The 20536-nt window shown below is 46.7% G+C and overlaps 1 protein-coding gene across 1 annotated transcript in view; it reads right to left on the bottom strand.

The window, feature by feature from the left end:
• The window catches only part of LOC131190868 (uncharacterized), a 79166-nt gene that overhangs the window by 45434 nt on the left and 13196 nt on the right, over nt 1–20536 (bottom strand). The window contains exons 2-7 of the mRNA XM_058168345.1: nt 15279–15538; nt 11917–12168; nt 11342–11617; nt 10484–10771; nt 9359–9424; nt 7964–8118 (exon numbers count right to left, since the gene is read on the bottom strand). Of these exons, the coding sequence (XP_058024328.1) occupies nt 7964–8118; nt 9359–9424; nt 10484–10771; nt 11342–11617; nt 11917–12168; nt 15279–15351 (1110 nt within the window). The 5' untranslated portion in view covers nt 15352–15538. The remainder of the gene's footprint in view (nt 1–7963; nt 8119–9358; nt 9425–10483; nt 10772–11341; nt 11618–11916; nt 12169–15278; nt 15539–20536) is intronic.

Below are 20536 nucleotides of genomic sequence, written 5' to 3'. Positions count from 1 at the left end.
AGTCTTCCTAGGGAGCCCAAAGTATTGCTTTCCCAAACCCTCTAATGAGTCAGTCTCTCTCACACAGACAGCAAAGTTGATGGGAGAAATCAAAAATCCTTTAGATGTGTTTCACCCAGTGGAGGCCCCGGGTTGTAGAGGTCCGACAGGGGACCGAGTACCAGTCAGGCGCTAGGAGGAAGGGGAACTGAAACAAGACTGGTATGAACGGAGCAGGGAAGGGCCTGGGAGAGGTGAGCAGAGAGCCATGCAGAGACCTGCCAGGAGTCCAGGCGCAGAGGCAATGCCAAGGGGAGGGGTCAAAAAGAGAAGATCCCGCCCACTGCTCCTGCCTGTTACCTGTTCCGCCTAGAATGATCCCGGGCTATGGGAACGACGGCAACCAGGCGGGCGATCCGCGGTGCTCGGGACTTACCCTACGGAAAAAGCATCTGCACGGAGGCTGAGGAAGAACGCGAAAGCGCAGCGCCGGGCTGGGGGCGCGGAATTGTGGGGAGGCTCTCCAAGCAGAGACGGAGAGAGCCAGCGAGGGCATCCGGGGAGCCCGCGAGGAGTCCAGGTCCCTCTCGGACCTTCAGGCTTTGGCTGTGCCTGGCGGGAGTGACGGGACGGGATCACCGCAACTCCGCCCCTCCCGCCACCGACATCCTCCGCACCTCCAGCCGTCCAAAAGCGGGGCTAATTAAAAGTGGGAATGTGTAGTGTGGTGCATTGCCAGTGAGACAAACAGCTGGGCAATAGTGGAGGCAGTAAAGTACCAGGGAGGGCTATTCATGGACCAAGGCCCGCCGTAGGTCAGCTGGGCCAGGGAAGTCGGGGTTTGCCCGTGCCAAGATCCAACTCCAGAAATGTCCAGAAATATTTTACAAGAAGAGTTCTCCATTCCTCTGTAAACAACAAAATACTTTATCCCACTAGACTTGAAATCCTGGGCTTGGAAAACTTGGAACTCCGTCGCCTTCGACAAGACCTAAGTTTAACTCACAGAATCATCTATTGTAATGTCCTTCCTGTCAAAGACTACTTCAGCTTTAATTGCAATAATACAAGAGCAACCAATAGATTTAAACTTAATGTCAACCGCTTTAATCTAGATTGCAGAAAATATGACTTTTGTAACAGAATCATCAGTGCTTGGAATACTTTACCTGACTCTGTGGTCTCTTCTCATAATCCTAAAAGCTTCAACCAAAAACTTTCTACTCTTGACCTCACCCCATTCCTAAGAGGACCATAAGGGGCGTGCATAAGAGCACAAACGTGCCTACCGTTCCTGTCCTATTGTTTTTCTTTTCTTCTTCCTATATATATATATATATATCCCGGTATTCCCGCCTGGGACAAGGCTGATCTGGTTTATATTCCAGGCCCAGGCAATGCCGGTCTTATAATAAATAAATAATAAATAAATAAATAAAATAATTGCTACCAACCTGCCTTCCATTGAGGACCTGTATACTGCACGAATCAAGAAGAGGGCCATGAAAATATTTACAGACCTCTCACATCCTGGACATAAACTGTTTCAACTCCTACCCTCAAAACGACGCTATAGAGCACTGCACACCAGAACAACTAGACACAAGAACAGTTTTTCCACCCCCCCGAAGGCCATCACTCTGCTAAACAAATAATTCCCGAACACTGTCAAACTATTTACTGAATCTGCACTACTATTAATTTTCTCATAGTTCCCATCACCAATCTCTTTCCACTTATGACTGTATGACTGTAACTTGTTGCTGGCAATCCTTATGATTTATATTGATATACTGACCATCAATTGTGTTGTAAATGTTGTACCTTGATGAACGTATCTTTTCTTTTATGTACACTGAGAGCATCTGCACCAAGACAAATTCCTTGTGTGTCCAATCACACTTGGCCAATAAAAATTCTATTCTATTCTATTCTATCCTTGGAAGCCCTTCAGCCTCAGCCTGGAATCTCAGTTCTCAGCTCAGCTGAATGGGTTCTTGTGACCGAGTGTTTGGATATGGAAGGCATCTAGGAAGAGGTTGTGCCCCACTCAGAACACCTAGCTGGGCGGCAAAGGGCTTAGGAAGGCAATCGCCACTTCAGGACTCACAACCACACTTAGTGAACTGCCCTGTATTCTTTCCAAGGGTCAGCGAGCATCTGCCTCAGATCTCCTCCGTTCCATGCTTGCTGGTTTGTATTCTCTCTTTCGTCCCCCCACCCTGCTGAAGAGGTTGTTAAACAAATGCTTTTATTTATATATATATAAATAACCAAAAAATTCTTATATAAATTATATAAAATATATAAAATTTTATATATAAAATATATAAAAAAAGTTTTATATATATATAAAAACCAAAGACACACACACATATATATATATATATATATATATATATATATATATATATATATATATATATATATATATATATATATATATATATATATATATATATATATATATATATATAGGTCTTTGGTTGTTCGGGTTTTCTCCGCGTAAAATTGGAAGTGTCTTGGCGACGTTGACGAAGTCTCATTCGTCATCTTCAGGCTTCAGCTTTGTGCTTCTGGAGCAATGTGTGATCGCAGCTGTTTCTTCCTTTTAACTGCTAGTGGGGTTTGAACTGATTGGGTGGGAGCTTGGCTGTGCTCTGATTGGATGGGGTTTTCTGTGCTCTGATTGGCTGGGGTGTGTCCTGTGTTGGTGGGGGCTTGGTTGTGCTCAGTCTAGTCTGTGCTGCAGGGGGATTTGAGCTGGTGAGCTGCATAGCTGTTGTTTGGCTTTGTGGTCGTGCTACATCTTCATAGTGGGTGTCAGTCTGCTGCATGAATGGATTGGAGGGGTTTGAAATGGCTAATGTTGCAGCTGCGGTCTGGCTTCTGGTCCTTGGTCGTGCTTCATGATCAGTGTGGGTTTGGGTCTGCTTTCTGGGTGGATGTGCGGTGGTGACATCCTGTGTGGACCTTGTGAGTGTGGGTCTGGTGTCATTCCTCGTGTTAGGGACTCGTTTGTCAATAAGGGTGGGTTTCCAAATGGCTGGTAGGCGGGAGGTGTCATCTCGTTTGTTCATGCTGTGTGGGCATTTCTCTATCTCAATGGCTTCTCTGATTATTCTGTTGTTAAAGTGTTCAACACCTCCCGCCATTGCACATTGGGAGCAACTCACACATTGTGAGTTCTGGGAGCAACTTCTGGGAGCAACTCACACATTGCTCCCAGAAGCACGAAGCTGAAGCCTGAAGATGACGAATGAGACTTCGTCGAAACATCGCCAAGACACTTCCAATTTTACGCGGGAGAAAACACGAATAACCAAAGACCTACATACAAACACACATGAAAACCTCAGAAAACATATATAAATATATATATATATATATATATATATATATATATATATATATATATATATATATATATGTTTTCTGAGATTTTCGCGGGTATTTGTATGTAGGTCTTTGGTTAATTGGGTTTTCTCCCGCGTAAAATTGGAAGTGTCTTGGCAACGTTTCGACGAAGTCTCATTCGTCAGCTTCAGGCTTCAGCTTCGTGCTTCTGGGAGCAATTCCCAGAAGTACGAAGCTGAAGCCTGAAGATGACAAATGAGACTTCATCGAAACGTTGCCAAGACACTTCCAATTTTACGCGGGAGAAAACCCGAATAACCAAAGAGCTACATATATATATGAGGACCCAGATTGTTGGGGGCAATAAATTGACTTTGTATATAATATACAAATGGATGAAGACTATTGCTTGACATAGTGGAAGCCGCCCTGAGTCTTCGGAGAAGAGCGGGATATAAATGCAAATAAAAATAAAATAAAATATATTTATAGGAGCACGAAGCTGAAGCCTGAAGATGACGAATGAGACTTTGTCGAAATGTCGACACTTCCAATTTTACGCGGGAGAAAACCTGAATAACCAAAGACCTACATACAAACACCCGCGAAAACCTCAGAAAACAAATATATATATATATATATATGGCTCTGACGATCAGCTGGGCATGGGAGGCGCAGGGATTTTTGCTACCGGTTCTCTGAACCACCTGCCACCATTGCTACCAAATCGGACAATCCAGTCAGAACCGGAAGCATTTCACCCCTGGGTGGGGGTCTCTCGAAGGAGCCTCATTTAGCCAGGAGGGCATTCACACCACAAGCCTAACCCGACTGGCTGCATGCTAAACTTGGCTGGCGATCATCTAGACCAGGGGTCTCCAACCTTGGTCCCTTTAAGACTTGTGGACTTCAAGTCCCAGAGTTTCTCAGCCAGCTTTGCTGAAGCTTTGCTGGCTGAGGGACTCTGGGAGTTGAAGTCCACAAGTCTTAAAGGGACCAAGGTTGGAGACCCCTGGTCTAGACAGTCTCCAGGGGCTGCCCCAGGCACAATCAGCAGTCTAAGCTTCAAGGGGGTTTTCAAGGCCAAACCCTGTTTTCCCGATCTTCTTTTTTCAAGTCTCACGCCTGAAGGATAAGCCAGAATCCAGCATGAGGGAAATGAGTACATATGGAGTCAAAAGAAAGAAAGAAAGAAAAAACCAGAATGTGCTTTTATTTCAAAATTAAAAAATAGGCAAAACACAAAAATGAAAAGAAGCGTATGTCATTTAGCAGTGAATATTTAAAATTCTGTACATAGTTATCTGGTGGAATTATTATTCAAGTTCATACACAGTACATTTCCAGTGCATTCATACAATTGTCATTTTAACAGTACATCTTGTAAAAGTGAGTCTCATATATTAATTATAGTTATATACACAAGTCTACCTGTATAGGATCATAGGTAGCAAATTCAATCAGCCCCTCAATCCATGGAGGAAAAGAAGCCGTTTATTTTTCCAAAGCTGAAGGATCAGATTTTTGGCTGAGGTAAAGCTCCGGATAATCCATTCACTTGGTCCAGTTGTTTAATTCCAAATACTACCTATAAAGTTCAAGAGCATGTTGTCCTCTGAAAATTGTAGCTTTTGTTGCACAGAAAGACAGAAAGACTTCTGGCTTAAAGTCAATATGTTTTTTGATCATTTTCTCTAACCACGTGTGTATTTTAGTCTAGTATCTTTTCGCTTCAACACATGTCCATCACATATAGTAATATGATCCAGGTATCTGATGGCATTTCCAGCATTTTTCAGATTTGTCCTTGAATATTCTAGCAATTCTTGTCAGGGGTAAATGCCGCCTGTAAAACATCTTATACAAATTCTCTTTATATGCTGTAAACATTGTCATTTTATAATTATAAGACCATATGGTGCAACCAAAACAATCTGGAACTGAACACACTCAAAACCGTAGAAATGGTGGTAGACTTTAGGAAAAACCCTTCCATACTTCCACCTCTCACAATACTTGACAACACAGTATCAACAGTAGAAACCTTCAAATTTCTGGGTTCTATCATATCGCAAGATCTCAAATGGACAGCTAACATCAAAAACATCATTAAAAAAGGACAACAAAGAATGTTCTTTCTGCGCCAACTCAGTAAGCTCAAACTGCCCAAGGAGCTGCTGATCCAATTCTACAGAGGAATTATTGAGTCTGTCATTTGCACCTCTATAACTGTCTGGTTCGGTTCTGCAACCCAACAAGAAAAACACAGACTTCAGAGGATAATTAGAACTGCAGAAAAAATAATTGCTACCAATTTGCCTTCCATTGAGGACCTGTATACTGCACGAATCAAGAAGAGGGCCGTGAAAATATTTGCAGATCCCTCGCATCCTGGACATAAACTGTTTCAACTCCTACCCTCAAAACGACGCTATAGAGCACTGCACACCAGAACAACTAGACACAAGAACAGTTTTTTCCCGAAGGCCATCACTCTGCTAAACAAATAATTCCCTCAACACTGTCAGACTATTTACTGAATCTGCACTACTATTAATCGTTTCATAGTTCCCATCACCAATCTCTTTCCACTTATGACTGTATGACTATAACTTGTTGCTGGCAATCCTTATGATTTATATTGATATATTGATCATCAATAGTGTTGTAAATGTTGTATCTTGATGAACGTATCTTTCTTTTATGTACACTGAGAGCATATGCACCAAGACAAATTCCTTGTGTGTCCAATCACACTTGGCCAATAAAAATTCTATTCTATTCTATTCTATTCTATTCTATAATTTCTGCCAAGCCTCTAAGTCTATCCCATAACCAAAATTCTTCCCCCAAGCAATCATTGTCTCTTTTACTTGTTCTTCCTCCAATTTCACCTCTAATAAATATCCATACAGTTTCCTAATCAAATTGTCATTTGTGTTGATCTTGATGTTAATTTCTGCTCATATACCGGTAGGTGTTGATTGTTGGTGTTTTGGAATTTTTGTTTCCTTTTGGGTTTTTGGATTGTAGATGTTGTTTATCCCCGGGTTGATCAACACTTTGCTGAGTGCCAGGCTGCCAGGAATTCTCAGGCAGTTTTTGGCTTTGGCTTGATCTAATAGTGCTCTTAGTTTCCCAGTTAAAACAATGGCTGAGTCTATTCATATTTTGTGAAATTAAGGAGTTATCATCCTGTCTTCTGACTGCTAGTTGGTGTTCATGGATGTGTGTTGCTGGTTTCTGCCTATTTATCCAACATAGTGGTTGTTGCAGTCCTTACACTGTATGTTGTAGATGACTCTGTTTTTTCCTTCTGGGGCTGCTGGGTCTTTTGCAGGGGTGAAATCCAGCAGGTCCTGATAGGTTCTGGAGAACTGGTAGCAGAAATTTTGAGCAGTTCGGAGAACTTCTGGCTGGCCTCAGGAGTGGGGTGGGAGTGGAGATTTTGCAATATCCTTCCCCCAGGAGTGGGGAGGGAATGGGGACTTTGCAATATCCTTCCCCCAGGAGTGGGGAGGGAATGGGGACTTTGCAATATCCTTCCCCCAGGAGTGGGGAGGGAATGGGGATTTTGCAATATCCTTCCCCCTGGAGTGGGGAGGGAATGGGGATTTTGCAATATCCTTCCCCCCCGGAGTGGGGAGGGAATGGGGATTTTGCAATATTCTTCCCCCCAGAATGGGGTGGGAGTGGAGATTTTGCAGTATCCTTCCCCCAGGAGTGGGGAAGGAATGGGGATTTTGCAATATCCTTCCCCCTGGAGTGGGGAGGGAATGGGGATTTTGCAGTAACCTTCCCCTGCCATGCCTACCAAGCCACATCCACCATGCCACACCCACAGGGCCAACCGGTAGTAAAAAAAAATGAATTTCACCATTGTCTTTTGGTTTTGCGGGGGCTTTAGTTGGTTTAGAGTTAGGGTTGGTTTTGCTTTGGTCTAGGCTAGGAGGGGTTTCTCCCATTCCACATACTCCACTTTCGATGCCATTTTCCTTCTTGCCTGCGCAATGACGACCCAGTGATTCCTGGATCACTCCATGTTCTCTGCGGTCCATTGGATGCCTCGTGCTTCAACACCCCCATTTGCAAGGGGTGCGTGCTTCTTCTCTCCTCCCTCAGCTCTCTCTTCCTTCCACTGCAATCTCCACAGGCATGAATGAAGAGAAAGGCAGTCAAAGAGGAAGGAAGGATTGCAACCCTTCTATGCCACAAAGAGCTGCTGGTGGGGCCTCCTCACTTCTCCCCTCCAGGGTTCCTTATGCCTCCAGCTCAACCTGGCCAAGGAGCCTTTGTTTTTTCTCTGGATAGCCCAGCTGCCCTTTTCCTTCTCCCCTTCCCATCCAGTCTTTCCTAGATAGAAATCTCCCATTTCTCCAGGATGCCCCAATTCCTGTTCCTGGCTCCTTCCCAGTCTCTCTCCCGCCTCAGAGTTGATGGGCCAGAGTGATTGAGCTGAGCTGGATCTTCTGCTCAGCCGAACAGAGGAGTCCCAGGAAGCCCATGATTCCCACATCATTACCTTGAAAAAGTTTAATTCCTCACTTCAAGAACCCTGATACTCGTGCTTCTCTGCTCTATTCGAAGCCCAGAGTTTTGTCTCTTAAATAGCAGCAATAACACTCACCTCTGATGTTAATTTAGTTTGCGGGAACAATGGTCTTTGAATCTCAACTTCTGTACCGTACCCGGGGAAAGAAGGAACTCTTTGTGAAGGAGCCTGATCATGGCAGGTTGCCAATTCCTGACAGCGATTATTTCTGCGTCTTCTCCGCCACCAGCCTGACAGATGGCAAAGAGAGAAGGCAGCTAGTTTATTTTTTTATTTTTTATTTACATTTATATCCCACCCTTCTCCGAAAACTCAGGGCGGCTTACACTATGTTAGCAATAGTCTTAATCCTATTTGTATATTTATATGCAAAGTCAGCTTATTGCCCCCAACAATCTGGGTCTTCATTTTACCTACCTTATAAAGGAGGAAGGCTGAGTCGACCTTGGGCCTGGTGGGACTAGAACCTGCAGTAATTGCAAGCAGCTGTGTTAATAACAGACTGTCTTAACAGTCTGAGCCACAAGAGGCCCTTTTCCCATTTCTGGGGCAGCATCTCCCTAGGAACCTGCACTGAACCACCATCAATGACTTTACAAGGATAATGCTAAACCTCTGGCAGTATTGTTGCTGGTACATGACAGATGGTATTTTCCCATATACTTTGGGCTTAATTCGACTGTCACAACATTTTGTGACCCAATCTTAATCTTGCCAGATCTAAGAACCAGCAACTGTGGCTGAACTTGAAAGGCTAAGATGGGTCTGGCTGGGTCAGAGATTCACAAGCCAGTCAAAAGGCCCATCCTGGAAGAAGGCAATGGCAAAATGCTTCCAAAGTCTTGCTGAGAAAATTAACGGGAAGTGCAGAGATGAACTTGGTGAAACTCAATTGAGGGGACACGTCCTGCATCCTTCCTCGCTCTCGTGACTCTTACTCTGAGTAGGAGCAGAAGAAGAAGAAGCAGGAACTTCCCCCAGTGGACCTCCCTCCCTGCTCTTGCCTGGCCCCAGGTGTGATTGCAAGCAGGGGCAGAGGCCCTGGTCCCCTCCCTCCATGGACCTCCCCTTCCATCAGAGCTTCCTTTTGCCAGGTGACCTGGCAAATAGATCTTCTTGAGGGACAGTATTACGGGTTTTCTAGCACTTCCCAGATCATTGAAGGGACTTTTTCTGGATTCCTGAGCTGCTGATATTTCCTCCTCTGAAGTGAGTCCATTGAGGCCAAAGAGTTTATCTCCCAGCCAAGAGAAATGTGGGGAATGCATTGAGATTTGCAGGAAGTGGGAAAATGGCTGCATTGCTTCTTCTTCCTTTCTGACCCATGTTCTAAACGCTGTTTGTGGGGAAGGGTCTTGTGGGGGGGTCTTGGCTGCAACTCTTAGGGAGGCTCTCTCCCATCTACCACCAGCTCAGTGAACACAGAAAAACCCTCTGGTTGGTGTCGGAGGGTGTGTTTGTTTCATTTACTCATCAGGAAGAGAATCACACCTCCGAAGATTGAGGCAGCCACAATTGCCCAAGGAGTCCACCACCCTGTAATTAAAGAAGGAGACAGATGGTTCTGATTAGAGGGATGCTGAGTTCCCTGAAGTGGAGATGCTAAGCAACCTTCACTGGCCTCCAGGAAGTGCCCCCACTCCCCTCTAAGACTAAAGAGGGCAGAGCTAACAGCCTTGAAGGGCAGAAGGAAGAACCAATCATCTATCACAGCAGTGGCTAAACTTATCCGGACTGAGTGCCCAAAGCATGTCCAAACTCCCCAAATGCAATGCGCACATGGCCCCTGTGCATGTGGCCTGCCCCCTCACATGCGTGTGCGCCCCTCCATACTCCCTGCCCCCCACGCATGCATATGCGGGCCCTCGCATGCGCCCCATCCACCCCACTCAGCTGGCTGGCTGAGAGATGCGTGCGCATGCATGGCAGAGGTGAACTGGGGCGACGGCTCGCGTGCCATCAGAGAGGTTGATGCGTGCTGCCTCTGGCATGCGTGCCATGGGTTCGCCATCACGGATCTATCATATCATATCATATATTATCATGAGTCATTTCTTCATACTTTTGCTGTCAGGTTACCACTTACCACCACTGACGCGGTGGCTCAGGGGCTAAGGCAGCTGAGCTGTCGATCGAAAGGTCGGCAGCTCGGCGGTTCGAATCCCTAGTGCTGCCGTGTAACGGGGTGAGCTCCCGTTACTTGTCCCAGCTTCTGCCAACCTAGCAGTTTCGAAAGCACGTAAAAATGCAAGTAGAAAAAATAGGGACCACCTTTGGTGGGAAGGTAACAGTGTTTCGTGCGCCTTTGGTGTTGAGTCGTGCCGGCCACATGACCACGGAGACGTCTTCGGACAGCACTGGCTCTTCGGCTTTGAAACGGAGATGAGCACTGCCCCCTAGAGTCAGGAACGACTAGCACGTATGTGCGAGGGGAACCTTTACCACTTTCAAGTCCCCGGACAGAAATCACTTGTCTCATACCATTAAATGTAGGATTATATTTCTTGCTCTCCACCTGAAGACGTGAGATGGTTCCTCCCAACACCATTTCAGACATTTGTGCAAAATCTACTTCTATATGTCACAACCTCTCACCGGTTTCCTCCTGGAAAGCCAAGACCAGGGGCTCCTGCAAGCCCTCGTGCTCCAGGTGACACTGAAAACGGTCCCTCTCCTTAGGGTCGATCTCAATGCTGAGCCAGACATAATAGGTCCCGTCTGAGTTGGGGGCCAAGTTCCTAGGGAGGGTCCCATACTTGCAGACCTCTCTGTCCCTGGTCCAAGTGGCCTGGATCTCCTTGGGGTAGAAGCCAAAGGCCTGGCAGATGAGGACCTCTAGGCTGTCATCCACTACCTTGCTGGTCACCTGCCCAACCGGGGGCTCTGCAGAAACAGCAAAACCAGGGATTTTGAGAACTTCTGGCAAAGCGATTAAAATAGCAAGACCTCATTTGTTCTTCCTCTCTGTCTGTTCCCTCTCCTCACCTGAACCTGTGGGAGCCTCAAAAATAGGGGATTGAAGCTCTTTAGCTTTATTTTTGAAAGGGATACAGAAAATTTGGGGTAATGTTCTCACATAGGCCTACATAATCCTCAATTTAGTGGACTGGTTCAAATTTAAGCCCCCAAATTGAATTTGTTACAGTTGTTGAGATGGAAACCTGGAACAGACCGATCTTTTCCTCCCGACCCAAACACAGGACCTCCTTTTCTTCTGCTCTGCAAGACTTTCCCAGGGAAATACATGGAGATCTTAGAGCACGAATTTCTTCCTCAGTTTCTTTCTTTTTTAAAAAAAGGACTTACTGAAGGTTATTTCCTTCTGTAATATTATATGGAATACTTTTCTGCAAATATTTTAAAAGGTGGCTTGGCTGTTTAGGATAGAAACAATATGGGGAGGGGGGAGCCTACAGAAACCTGCTCAATGGAGCCCCTCCCTTTGCCACTCACCTGTCCTCTGCAGAGTCTTGTTCTTGTAAGACAGATGTCTCTGCAGCCCCTCAATGCAGGTCTTCTCCAGGAAGGATTTGTTTCTCTCAGACCATCCTGGATCATCCTCCCACTTCTCCTTCACCTTCTGGGCCTGGGGCTGAGCTGTCACCCATCTGAGGGTCTCCTTGTCGAAGCTGATGAAGTCCATCCCATTGTAGCCATAGTGCAAAAACCCTCCTTTGCTCCCGTCTTCCCTGAGCTCACAGCCCAAAACCGCCTGCCAGGTGTGAAGCCCTGAAAGAGACCCAGAGGATGTTGGTGTAAATGAAAAGGGTCCAGGATTCTTCCCACTTATGGAGAGATACGTGATTTCTCCTTCCCCACTTTTTATCACACAAGGAGAAACATCTTTTACTTCAGTTAACTCTGGCTGGCGTCAGGCCATGTAGAATTTCTAGGTGAGGAAACTAATTGTGTGTGTGTGTGTGTGTGTGTGTTGGGGGTGTGTGTGTCTTTCCTTTTCAGGAAAGAAAACCTCACAATTACATCCCCTGCAACCACTGGAGGCCATGGATGATGCTGCCTCTGCTCACCTTCAGCCTGGTGGTTCAGTTTTGATAACTTCTCCAGGCCAGCTCTGAAGATCCATTCAGGGCCCAGAAAGGCCTCCTTCTCCGCCTCCTCCTCCTCCATCCAGGGCACCAGAGGCTCCGTCTTCCTGGTGAGGCTGTCAAAGCGGGTGATGGGCTGGTCGTCCAAGTAGCTCCTAATGAAGAACTGAGGCAGCCCCTGGCTGGGCTCTGACAGTTGCAGGTAGAAGTAGGACAGGGAGTGTAAGAAGAAGCCTGGAGAGGGAGGAGGGAGAAGGGAGAGTGAGGGGGGTCTACGCTGCAGCTCCATACCCTCAAACATTTTATTGTCACCCAGCTGCCCTCCATATGCTCTGTTTGGGAAGGTATCTGCCTTTAAAGCTAAGGAAGAAGCCCCAGCATCCCTTGTCTGACCTTACAAACATCTGGGCAGACCCTCCTCTGGTTAAGGTACCCCCATAGTGTTGCAATATAGCCATATGGACCCCTTTGAGAGATTGCCTATGTGCTAGATTGGCGTGGGAAGCCCCCAGTTAGTTGAATCACATAGGTAAAAATTTGTTTGATGTTAAAGTCACATCAGAGGAGCAGGATATTTACCTCTATAGTGTGAAAATGCATTTACAGTTTTACATCCTTCTTCCTTTTCCCTGATAAGATCTAAGAAATCCCTTTAGGTGAAGATCAATTAGTTTGCAAGGTTAGGATGTCACAGGATGTATTGCTATGTTTTGCTACATGATCGATATACAAGATTTTGTTTGATGTGTACGCTTTCTGATAGACTCTCTTTGATGTGTGTGCCTTCTGATGTCATTGTCTTTGATGCAAATGTTTTTCCTGTAAGAATCCTAATAAAAGGAGAGGCTTAGATTCTGTTCTGGGCTCTCATCCCAAAGGAAAATTGTGCATTTAACTCATATGCTTCATGAGAGACCACCGCACCATAGCTTTTATGGGCCCCCAAGTTTCCCAGCCAGTTACTTGTGTGCCTGACTCAGATCAGAATCTCCCTCGCCAACCACACAGGGAGTGAGTCTGGCACAGGGGAGGGCTGACCTGGAGCTTCCTTGTTAAGGGTTAGAGACCTGGCTGCTCTCCAGAGAGGCAACCCAGCCCTTCCCCCCCCCCCGTCTGGGCTCTGGTCCATCCCCAGGTGGCACAGTTTTCTCATCAGGGTGGATTCCATGGCAGGGAGCCCCGCCCCTTTGCCAGCCCAGGAGAGGAAAGAGGTGGGAGAAAATGGGTTGAGGAAGATGGGGGGGCACCATTGCCACTCCAGCCTGACGCCTAAAAAGCAGTTTGGCTGCCTCCCCCCCCCCATTGCATGCCACAACACCTCTGTTCTCCTGACGCTCCCCCCTCCCAGGTCCCACCTCTGTTTGCCTGCCGCGGAAGCTGTGCTGCCTTGCTTGTGTCCCCCCACCCCAATTTTGTTAGATCTGACTGAGTTGTGAGCCAAGCCAACACAGTCTTGCCTGTCTGCCTGCCCCCACCCACCCACCCCCAGCACCATTGCTTCTGCCTGCCACCTGATTGGCTGGGGGCCAGTGGTGAAATTCAAAATTTTTTTTATTAGCGGTTCTGTGCGCGTGGCTTGGTGGGCATGGCAGGAGAAGGATACTGCAAAATCCCCATTCCCTCCCCACTTCTGGGGGAAGGATATTGCAAAATCTTCATTCCCACGCTACTCTGTGGCCAGCCAGAGGTGGAATTTGTTGGTTCTCTGAATTACTCAAAATTTCCGCTACCGGTTCTCCAGAATCTGTCAGAACCTGCTGGATTTCACCCCTGCTTGGGGCTATTTGCCCCTTTCAGCCAAAGGCCCGAAGTCTGGGTGAATGGGCAGGGGAGGAGGGCCAGGGGCCTCTTGTGGCTCAACAGGCTAATGCAGTCTGTTATTAACACAGCTGCCTGCAATTACAATTACTGCAGGTTCGAGTCTCACCAGGCCCAAGGTTGACTCAGCCTTCCATCCTTTATAAGGTAGGTAAAATGAGGACCCAAATTGTTGGGGGCAATAAAAGTTGACTTTGTATATAATATACAAATGGATGAGACTATTGCCTAACACAATGTAAGCCGCCCTGAGTCTTCGGAGAAGGGCGGGATATAAATTCAAATATAAAAAAAAGGGACCATTGACCGTGAAAGGGCCAGCAGAAGGAAAGTTGGGTGTAAATGGGTTGAGGCGGGTGGCTGGCGGCAAAGGGAGCACAGCCAAGGGTCCGTGTCTAAACGTCCCATTCCTCCTTCATGCTGGGAAAATTATAAAATGAAACACAGCTGCAAACTCTTCAACAAAGAGCCCCTCCTTTTCTTCGCCCCTTCACTCTGTCCCCCAGCTCTCCTGATACAACTTCTTATTTTCCAATCGCCCTCCAGGCGCTTCTTCACCTGCAACCAGGAATGCCAAGGAAAGCCCCACCATTTTTGTCCCGCCAGGAAAGTCCTGATGGATTTTCCCTCCTGAAAAGCCTCTTACAGACCTCTTAGGAATGGGGTGAGGTCAACAGTAGACAGTCTAAGGTTAAAATTATGGAACTTTGAGGATGTAACAACGGAGTCAGGTAGAGCATTCCAGGCGTTGACCACTCTGTGGCTGAAGTCGTATTTTCTGCAATCGAGTTTGGAGCAGTTTATCTTGAGTTTGTATCTATTGTTTCCCGTGTATTATTATTATTTTTATTTGCATTTATATCCCGCCCTTCTCCGAAGACACAGGGCATCTTACACTATGTCAAGCAATAGTCTTCATCCATTTGTATACTATACACAAAGTCAACTTATTGTCCCCAACAATCTGGGTCCTCATTTTACCTATCTTATAAAGGATGGAAGGCTGAGTCAACCTTGGGCCTGGTGGGGCTTGAACCTGCAGTAATTGCAAGCAGCTGCTGTTAATAACAGACTGTCTTACCAGTCTGAGCCACAGAGGCCCTTTATTGCAGTTGAAGCTGAAGTAGTTGACAGGTAGGACTTCATAGCAAACAATTTTGTGTCCTATGCTTAGGTTAGACCTAAGGTGGCGTAGTTCCAGGCTGTCCAGGCCCAAAGTTTTGAGCCTTGTTGCCTAAGGGATTCTATTGTGAGCAGAGGAGTGGAGGACTCTTCTCGTGAAATACCTCTGGACCCGTTCAACTGTATATAATGTCGGATATACAGTGTGGATTCCAGGCAGACGTTCCCAAAGTTTTCAAACCAGACTGGCTGAAGCCCTAGAGAAGGAAGATTTTTCCTTCTGGGACTGATGGGACTGATGGGGGATGATGGGGAATAGAAAGACCCAGCCCAGGTCATGCGCCCCCTCCCCTCCCTTTCTGTTTCGTCCCCCACCCTCCCCGCAAATCCTTCCAGAAACTCACCGCAAAGGCCGCCCGGCAAGAAGGACACCAGCACAGCGCTCAAGAGCCAGAGGAACACCCGGTACAGCGGCATCGCCCTCCAGCCACGGCTCCCTCTCCACCAGCAACCATCCGCTCAGAACAAGTCGCTTATGCGCTGCCCTGGTTCGGGTCCCGTCCGGATCCTCAAAACTGTCCGACTCCGCCAAAATTCTCCGCTCCGTCAGCTTCCGCGAAGAAGAGAGACAGCAGCGCTGCTTCCTTGCAGTCTTCCGGGGGTCCTGGAGGGAGGGAGGGGTCCCAGGGAGACGCCCTGCTTCCGACTGTTGTGTGCAGCCACCCCGATGCTCCCCTGGCTAATTCGTTAACCCGAAGCCCGCGCTCAGGAACAAGAGGGGCACTGGGCAAAACGAGCATTTGCACCCGCACCTGATCAGGTCTTCGCTCCGCTAATGACAGCGCCCGTTCTCCACTCTCGCCCCGTCCCTTTGGCCTTTATTCCGCCCCCTCCGAGCTCTGCTGGAGTTCGTTGCCCGTAGAAAGTTTGCTGGTCCGCGCGAGGGAAAGAGCGCAAACTGCGCTGCACGCTAATAAAATTTTATTTTGCATGCAATAAAAGGCGCAATAAATGGAGAGGAACCGCGGCTGTTTTATCTTCAGCACTTCTGAGGACGGCAACAGTATAGTGCTAACCAGATCTTGGGGGTGCAGAGCATGTGTGTGCGCGCGCAATGTCAGGGTTTGAGAAAGCTCCACTTCTGGGCCTCTGCCCCCTCCCTTCGCTTTCCCCTCCGACCAGCCAGCCTGAGTCCATTGAAGGGATGGCCCCGAGGACACCTTGACCCAGGCTCTCTATCTCCCAGCTGCTTCTTTCTGCACAGTCTTCCTGGGGAGCCCAAGGGAGACCCCCCCCCCGTAGTAATCTAACCTGGAGGATCATGAGAGTGGAGCTGTCACTCAAGGACAGAGGGGCAGGTGGTGTAGCAGCCAAATCTGGGCAAAAGGATCCCTGGCCAGGATTTCAACTAGTTCTCCAGTGGCCCTGACAGTGGGAGGAGTCAGATTTCAATGCAGAGAAGAATCTAAGCCCCTTCCCCAATTAGTCTAATGCAGTAGTCTCACTGGAAATTTTGTTCTTATGTTCTTATTTTTGCCTTTGTTGAAAACCTTTGTGCAGCTCCCCCACCCTTAAAACGAAATTCTGGGCCGTTTACACGGAACAAAAAACAATATACACGCCTAAGGGAAACAATAAAACCAAACAAGGAAGAGCAGAAGGGAATAAAAACAAGATCATATATCCTTCCACTTTGACCTCACTCTACCCAGCGCTTGGGGGGAACAGGCAGGTGGTGTGGGCCCTCTGGAAGATTAAAAGGGGGGATCCTGCTGGATCTCCAGGGGGAAAGGGAAGGTGCCTGAGGAGGGGCTCCAGCACCTAGATGCCAAATACCGGAGGAATTCTAGATACAGGACTGCAGCCTTAGCTCCCCAGATGGCTTGGTAAATGAATTTCATAGGCATTATAAGAAGGCAGCCCTTCCCTCTTTGGGTTAATGCCCCTCACTCCCCAAAAGCCCCTAGAAGGGACCCCCACCTGTCTCTGGGAGATGTTAAAAGGAGGATCCCCCATAGCTTTCACAATCCTCCAGCGGTTTTACTTCTCCAAAGAGGGGAACTTTGCTCCTAAGGGCCACGGCACCTATCAGCACCCCAGAGGGGTCTTCAAACAGCCCCTTTATCCTGCAGCTAAGACGCCAGAATTACCCAGATACCCGGAGGAACACACTGAACCCAAATCATCCGTTGGGCTGCATTCACAGGACAGGCTCAAATGCCCCAGTCGTGTAGCTGGTTCCTTGCCTGATGAGAAGCTTCTGGTGTTCCCACAGCACAATTGGCAGGGATCCATCATCCCCAGATCCGCTGTATCGGATTTGAGATCAGGGCGACAAAGTACATCCAAGCAAGGGGGTTTCTCTTTCACTTCTGGATCCCATTGATAGGTATTTGCAGTTCACTTACGTGTCAGGAAGGGGATCCCAAGTGCCACATTGATGGCAACCAAGATCCCCAGGAGAATCAACCTGATGATCTTGGAGGGTAGGAAAGTTTATTTATTTATTTATTTGTCACAATAGTATATAAGCATAAGCATGGAATAACTACGAGTTGGATACAATCAAAGGGAACATTAGGACAGGAACGGTAGGCACTGTAGGCACGTTTGTGCTCTTATGCATGCCCGTTACAAACCTCTTAGGAATGGAGTGAGGTCAATAGTAGATAGTTTTTGGTTAAAGCTTTGGGGATTTGGGGAAGAGACCACAGAGTCAGGTAGTGTATTGCAGGCATTAACAACTCTGTTACTAAAGTCATATTTTTTGCAATCAAGATTGGAATGGTTCACATTAAGCTTAAATCTATTGTGTGCTCGTGTATTGTTGCAATTGAAGCTGAAGCAGTTAACATTAAGCTTAAATCTATTGTGTGCTCGGGTATTGTTGCGATTGAAGCTGAAGTAGTCTTCGACAGGAAAGGATCTCTCACCATTGCAGCCATTGGGAATCAAACAGTATTTTCCTTCACTGGGATCGTGCTCGTCTCATCCAGCCAACCACCCCACAGCTACCCCCTTTCTAGTTTTTGCCCGCTTCCCTCTTGTCTCCTCCTTCTCATGTCTGGTCAGCCCTAGTCTGGTCCCTTTTAGGAAAACTTCAGGGATCCCCGCTGCTCCTCCCTACCGGAAACTGAGATTTCTTTCTCTCGCCTGCCTTGTTTGACTTCTGCTCTTCAAAAGTTCCCTCCTCTCTCTATCAGGAGCCTGAACCCCTCTACGCTCCATACACTTTGGGGAGTTTGAGAACCAGTTGGAGGAACTCTTGCAAAATGCCAGGGATCCTTTTGCCCAGATTTGGCTGCTACACCACCGGCCCCTCAGTCGTGGGGTGAGAGCCCCACCTCCACTCTCCATGCCCTCATGATCCTTCAGGTTAGAGTACTGCAGTGTGCTTTCCCACCAGCAAATGCTCTGTCTTACACATTGGGAAAAAAGAATCTGAACACTAAATACAAGCTCGATGGACATTACCTTGTAGATGACCCTCACTCCGTTAAACACCTTGGAGTTTTCATATCAAATGAAATGGTGTAGGGTTTCCTGCCTGGGCAGGGGGTTGGACTAGAAGACCTCCAAGGTCCCTTCCAACTCTGTTATTATTATTATTATTATTATTATTAAAAATGATCTAAGTGCCAAAGCCCACTGCAACTACATCGCAAAAAAGGCTTTAAGAGTTGTAAACTTAATCTTGCGTAGCTTCTTCTCCAGAAACACTACATTACTAACCAGAGCATATAAAACATTTGCTAGACCAATTCTTGAATACAGCTCGCCTGTCTGGAACCATACCTCATTTCGGAGATTAATACAATTGAGCGTTTTCAGAAATATTTTACAAGAAGAATTCTCCACTCCTCTGATTACAACAAAATACCTTATGCCACCAGACTTGAAATCCTGGGTTTAGAAAATTTAGAACTCTGCCACCTTCGACATGACCTGAGTATCTCATAAAATCATCTTCTACAATGTCCTTCCTGTTGAAGACTACTTCAGCTTCAATCACAACAATACACGAGCACACAATAGATTTAAGCTTAACCTCCAATCTTGATTGCAGAAAATATGACTTCAGTAACAGAGTTGTTAATGCCTGAAACGCACTACCTGACTCTGTGGTGTCTTCCCAAAATCCCCAAAGCTTTAACCAAAAACTATCTACTATTGACCTCACCCCATTCCTAAGAGGTCTGTAAGGAGCGTGCATAAGAGCACCAGCGTGCCTACCGTTCCTGTCCTAATGTTCTCTTTGATTGTATCCAATTTCGTATAGTTATTACATACTTATGCTTATATATATGCTTATATTGACCATCAATTGTGTTGTAAATGTTGTACCTTGATGAACGTATCTTTTCTTTTATGTACACTGAGAGCATATGCACCAAGACAAATTCCTTGTGTGTCCAATCACACTTGGCCAATAAAATTCTATTCTATTCTATTCTATTCTATTCTATTCTATTCTATTCTATTCTATTCTATTCTATTCTATATATCGTATAGTTATTTCATGCTTATGCTTATATATAATGTTGTGACAAATAAATAAAATTTAAAAAAAACTATGCGGACACAGCAGCTGGGACTTAGAGAGCCTGGGTCAAGGTGTCCTCGGGGCCATAAATTAATAAAATAAATAAAATAAAAATCTCTTCAAAGGACTAAGTCTGGCTTGTCGGTGGGGAAAGCGAGGGGAGGGGGCAAAGGCCCAGAAGTGGAGCTTTCTCAAACCCTCTGACATAGCCGCCACCTCTGCCCCAAAGATCTGGTTGGCATAATTACTGTACTCAGAAGGGCTGAAGATAAACAGCTGCCTCTTTTTTTTTTATTGAAAAAGTTTTAAAAAAACAAAAACATTTTCCCCCCTTTTTCCCCCCTCCCTCCCAGAAAACCCCCTTCCCCCCTCCCTTCCCCCCCCCCCCGCTTCCCGGGTCAATCACAAGGTATTGTTATACATAAACCAAACATAGAATAAAATTTTCCCTTCCAATCCAATTGACCTCATCCAAAGCTTTTCATCTCCCAACCCCCTCCCCATTACATAAAATGACTTCCTAATTATTCAAAGGCAATCTGATATTTCTTAATCTGATATCTGTTTTGTAGATAATCAATCCATTTTTTCCATTCAATTAAATATCTTTCCTGCGTATTGTCTTTTAAAAAAGCTGAGATTTTAGCCATCTCAGCCAAATTAATGACTTTCAGTATCCATTCTAAACAGCTGCCTCTTCTCATCCTTTGTGACGCCTTTCATTGCCGGACAAACCAAACTTTTATTACCGCGCACTTTCCGCTCTTCCCTGGAGAACCCGCGCAGATTTTCTACAGGCGGTGAACTTCAGCGGAGCTGGGAGGGGGCGGGATAAGGTTCGAAGGGGCGGGGCGAGAGTGGAGATCGGGCTCTGTCATTGGCGGAGGGAAAATATCATCAGTTGCATGTGCATTTGCAGTGCAAATACCCCTTTCCCCCCCGGCGCCCCTCTTGCTCCTGAGGGCTGCTTTCGGGTCCTCCGTGCTGCGGGATGAGAAGCAGGAAAGGAAAAGAACGCGACTCCTTTGTGGGTCTCCTGGAAGAAGCGAGCGGGGTCCGAACCAGACGCTGCGCAAACACGCGGCGATCCCCTTCCAATCATCGACCGCCACCTTGTAC

The sequence above is a fragment of the Ahaetulla prasina genome, chromosome 2, assembly GCF_028640845.1.
Source record: "Ahaetulla prasina isolate Xishuangbanna chromosome 2, ASM2864084v1, whole genome shotgun sequence".
NCBI lineage: Eukaryota > Metazoa > Chordata > Lepidosauria > Squamata > Colubridae > Ahaetulla > Ahaetulla prasina.
Note: the sequence above shows the minus strand (reverse complement) of the source record. Positions and strands in the feature narration are given on the sequence as shown.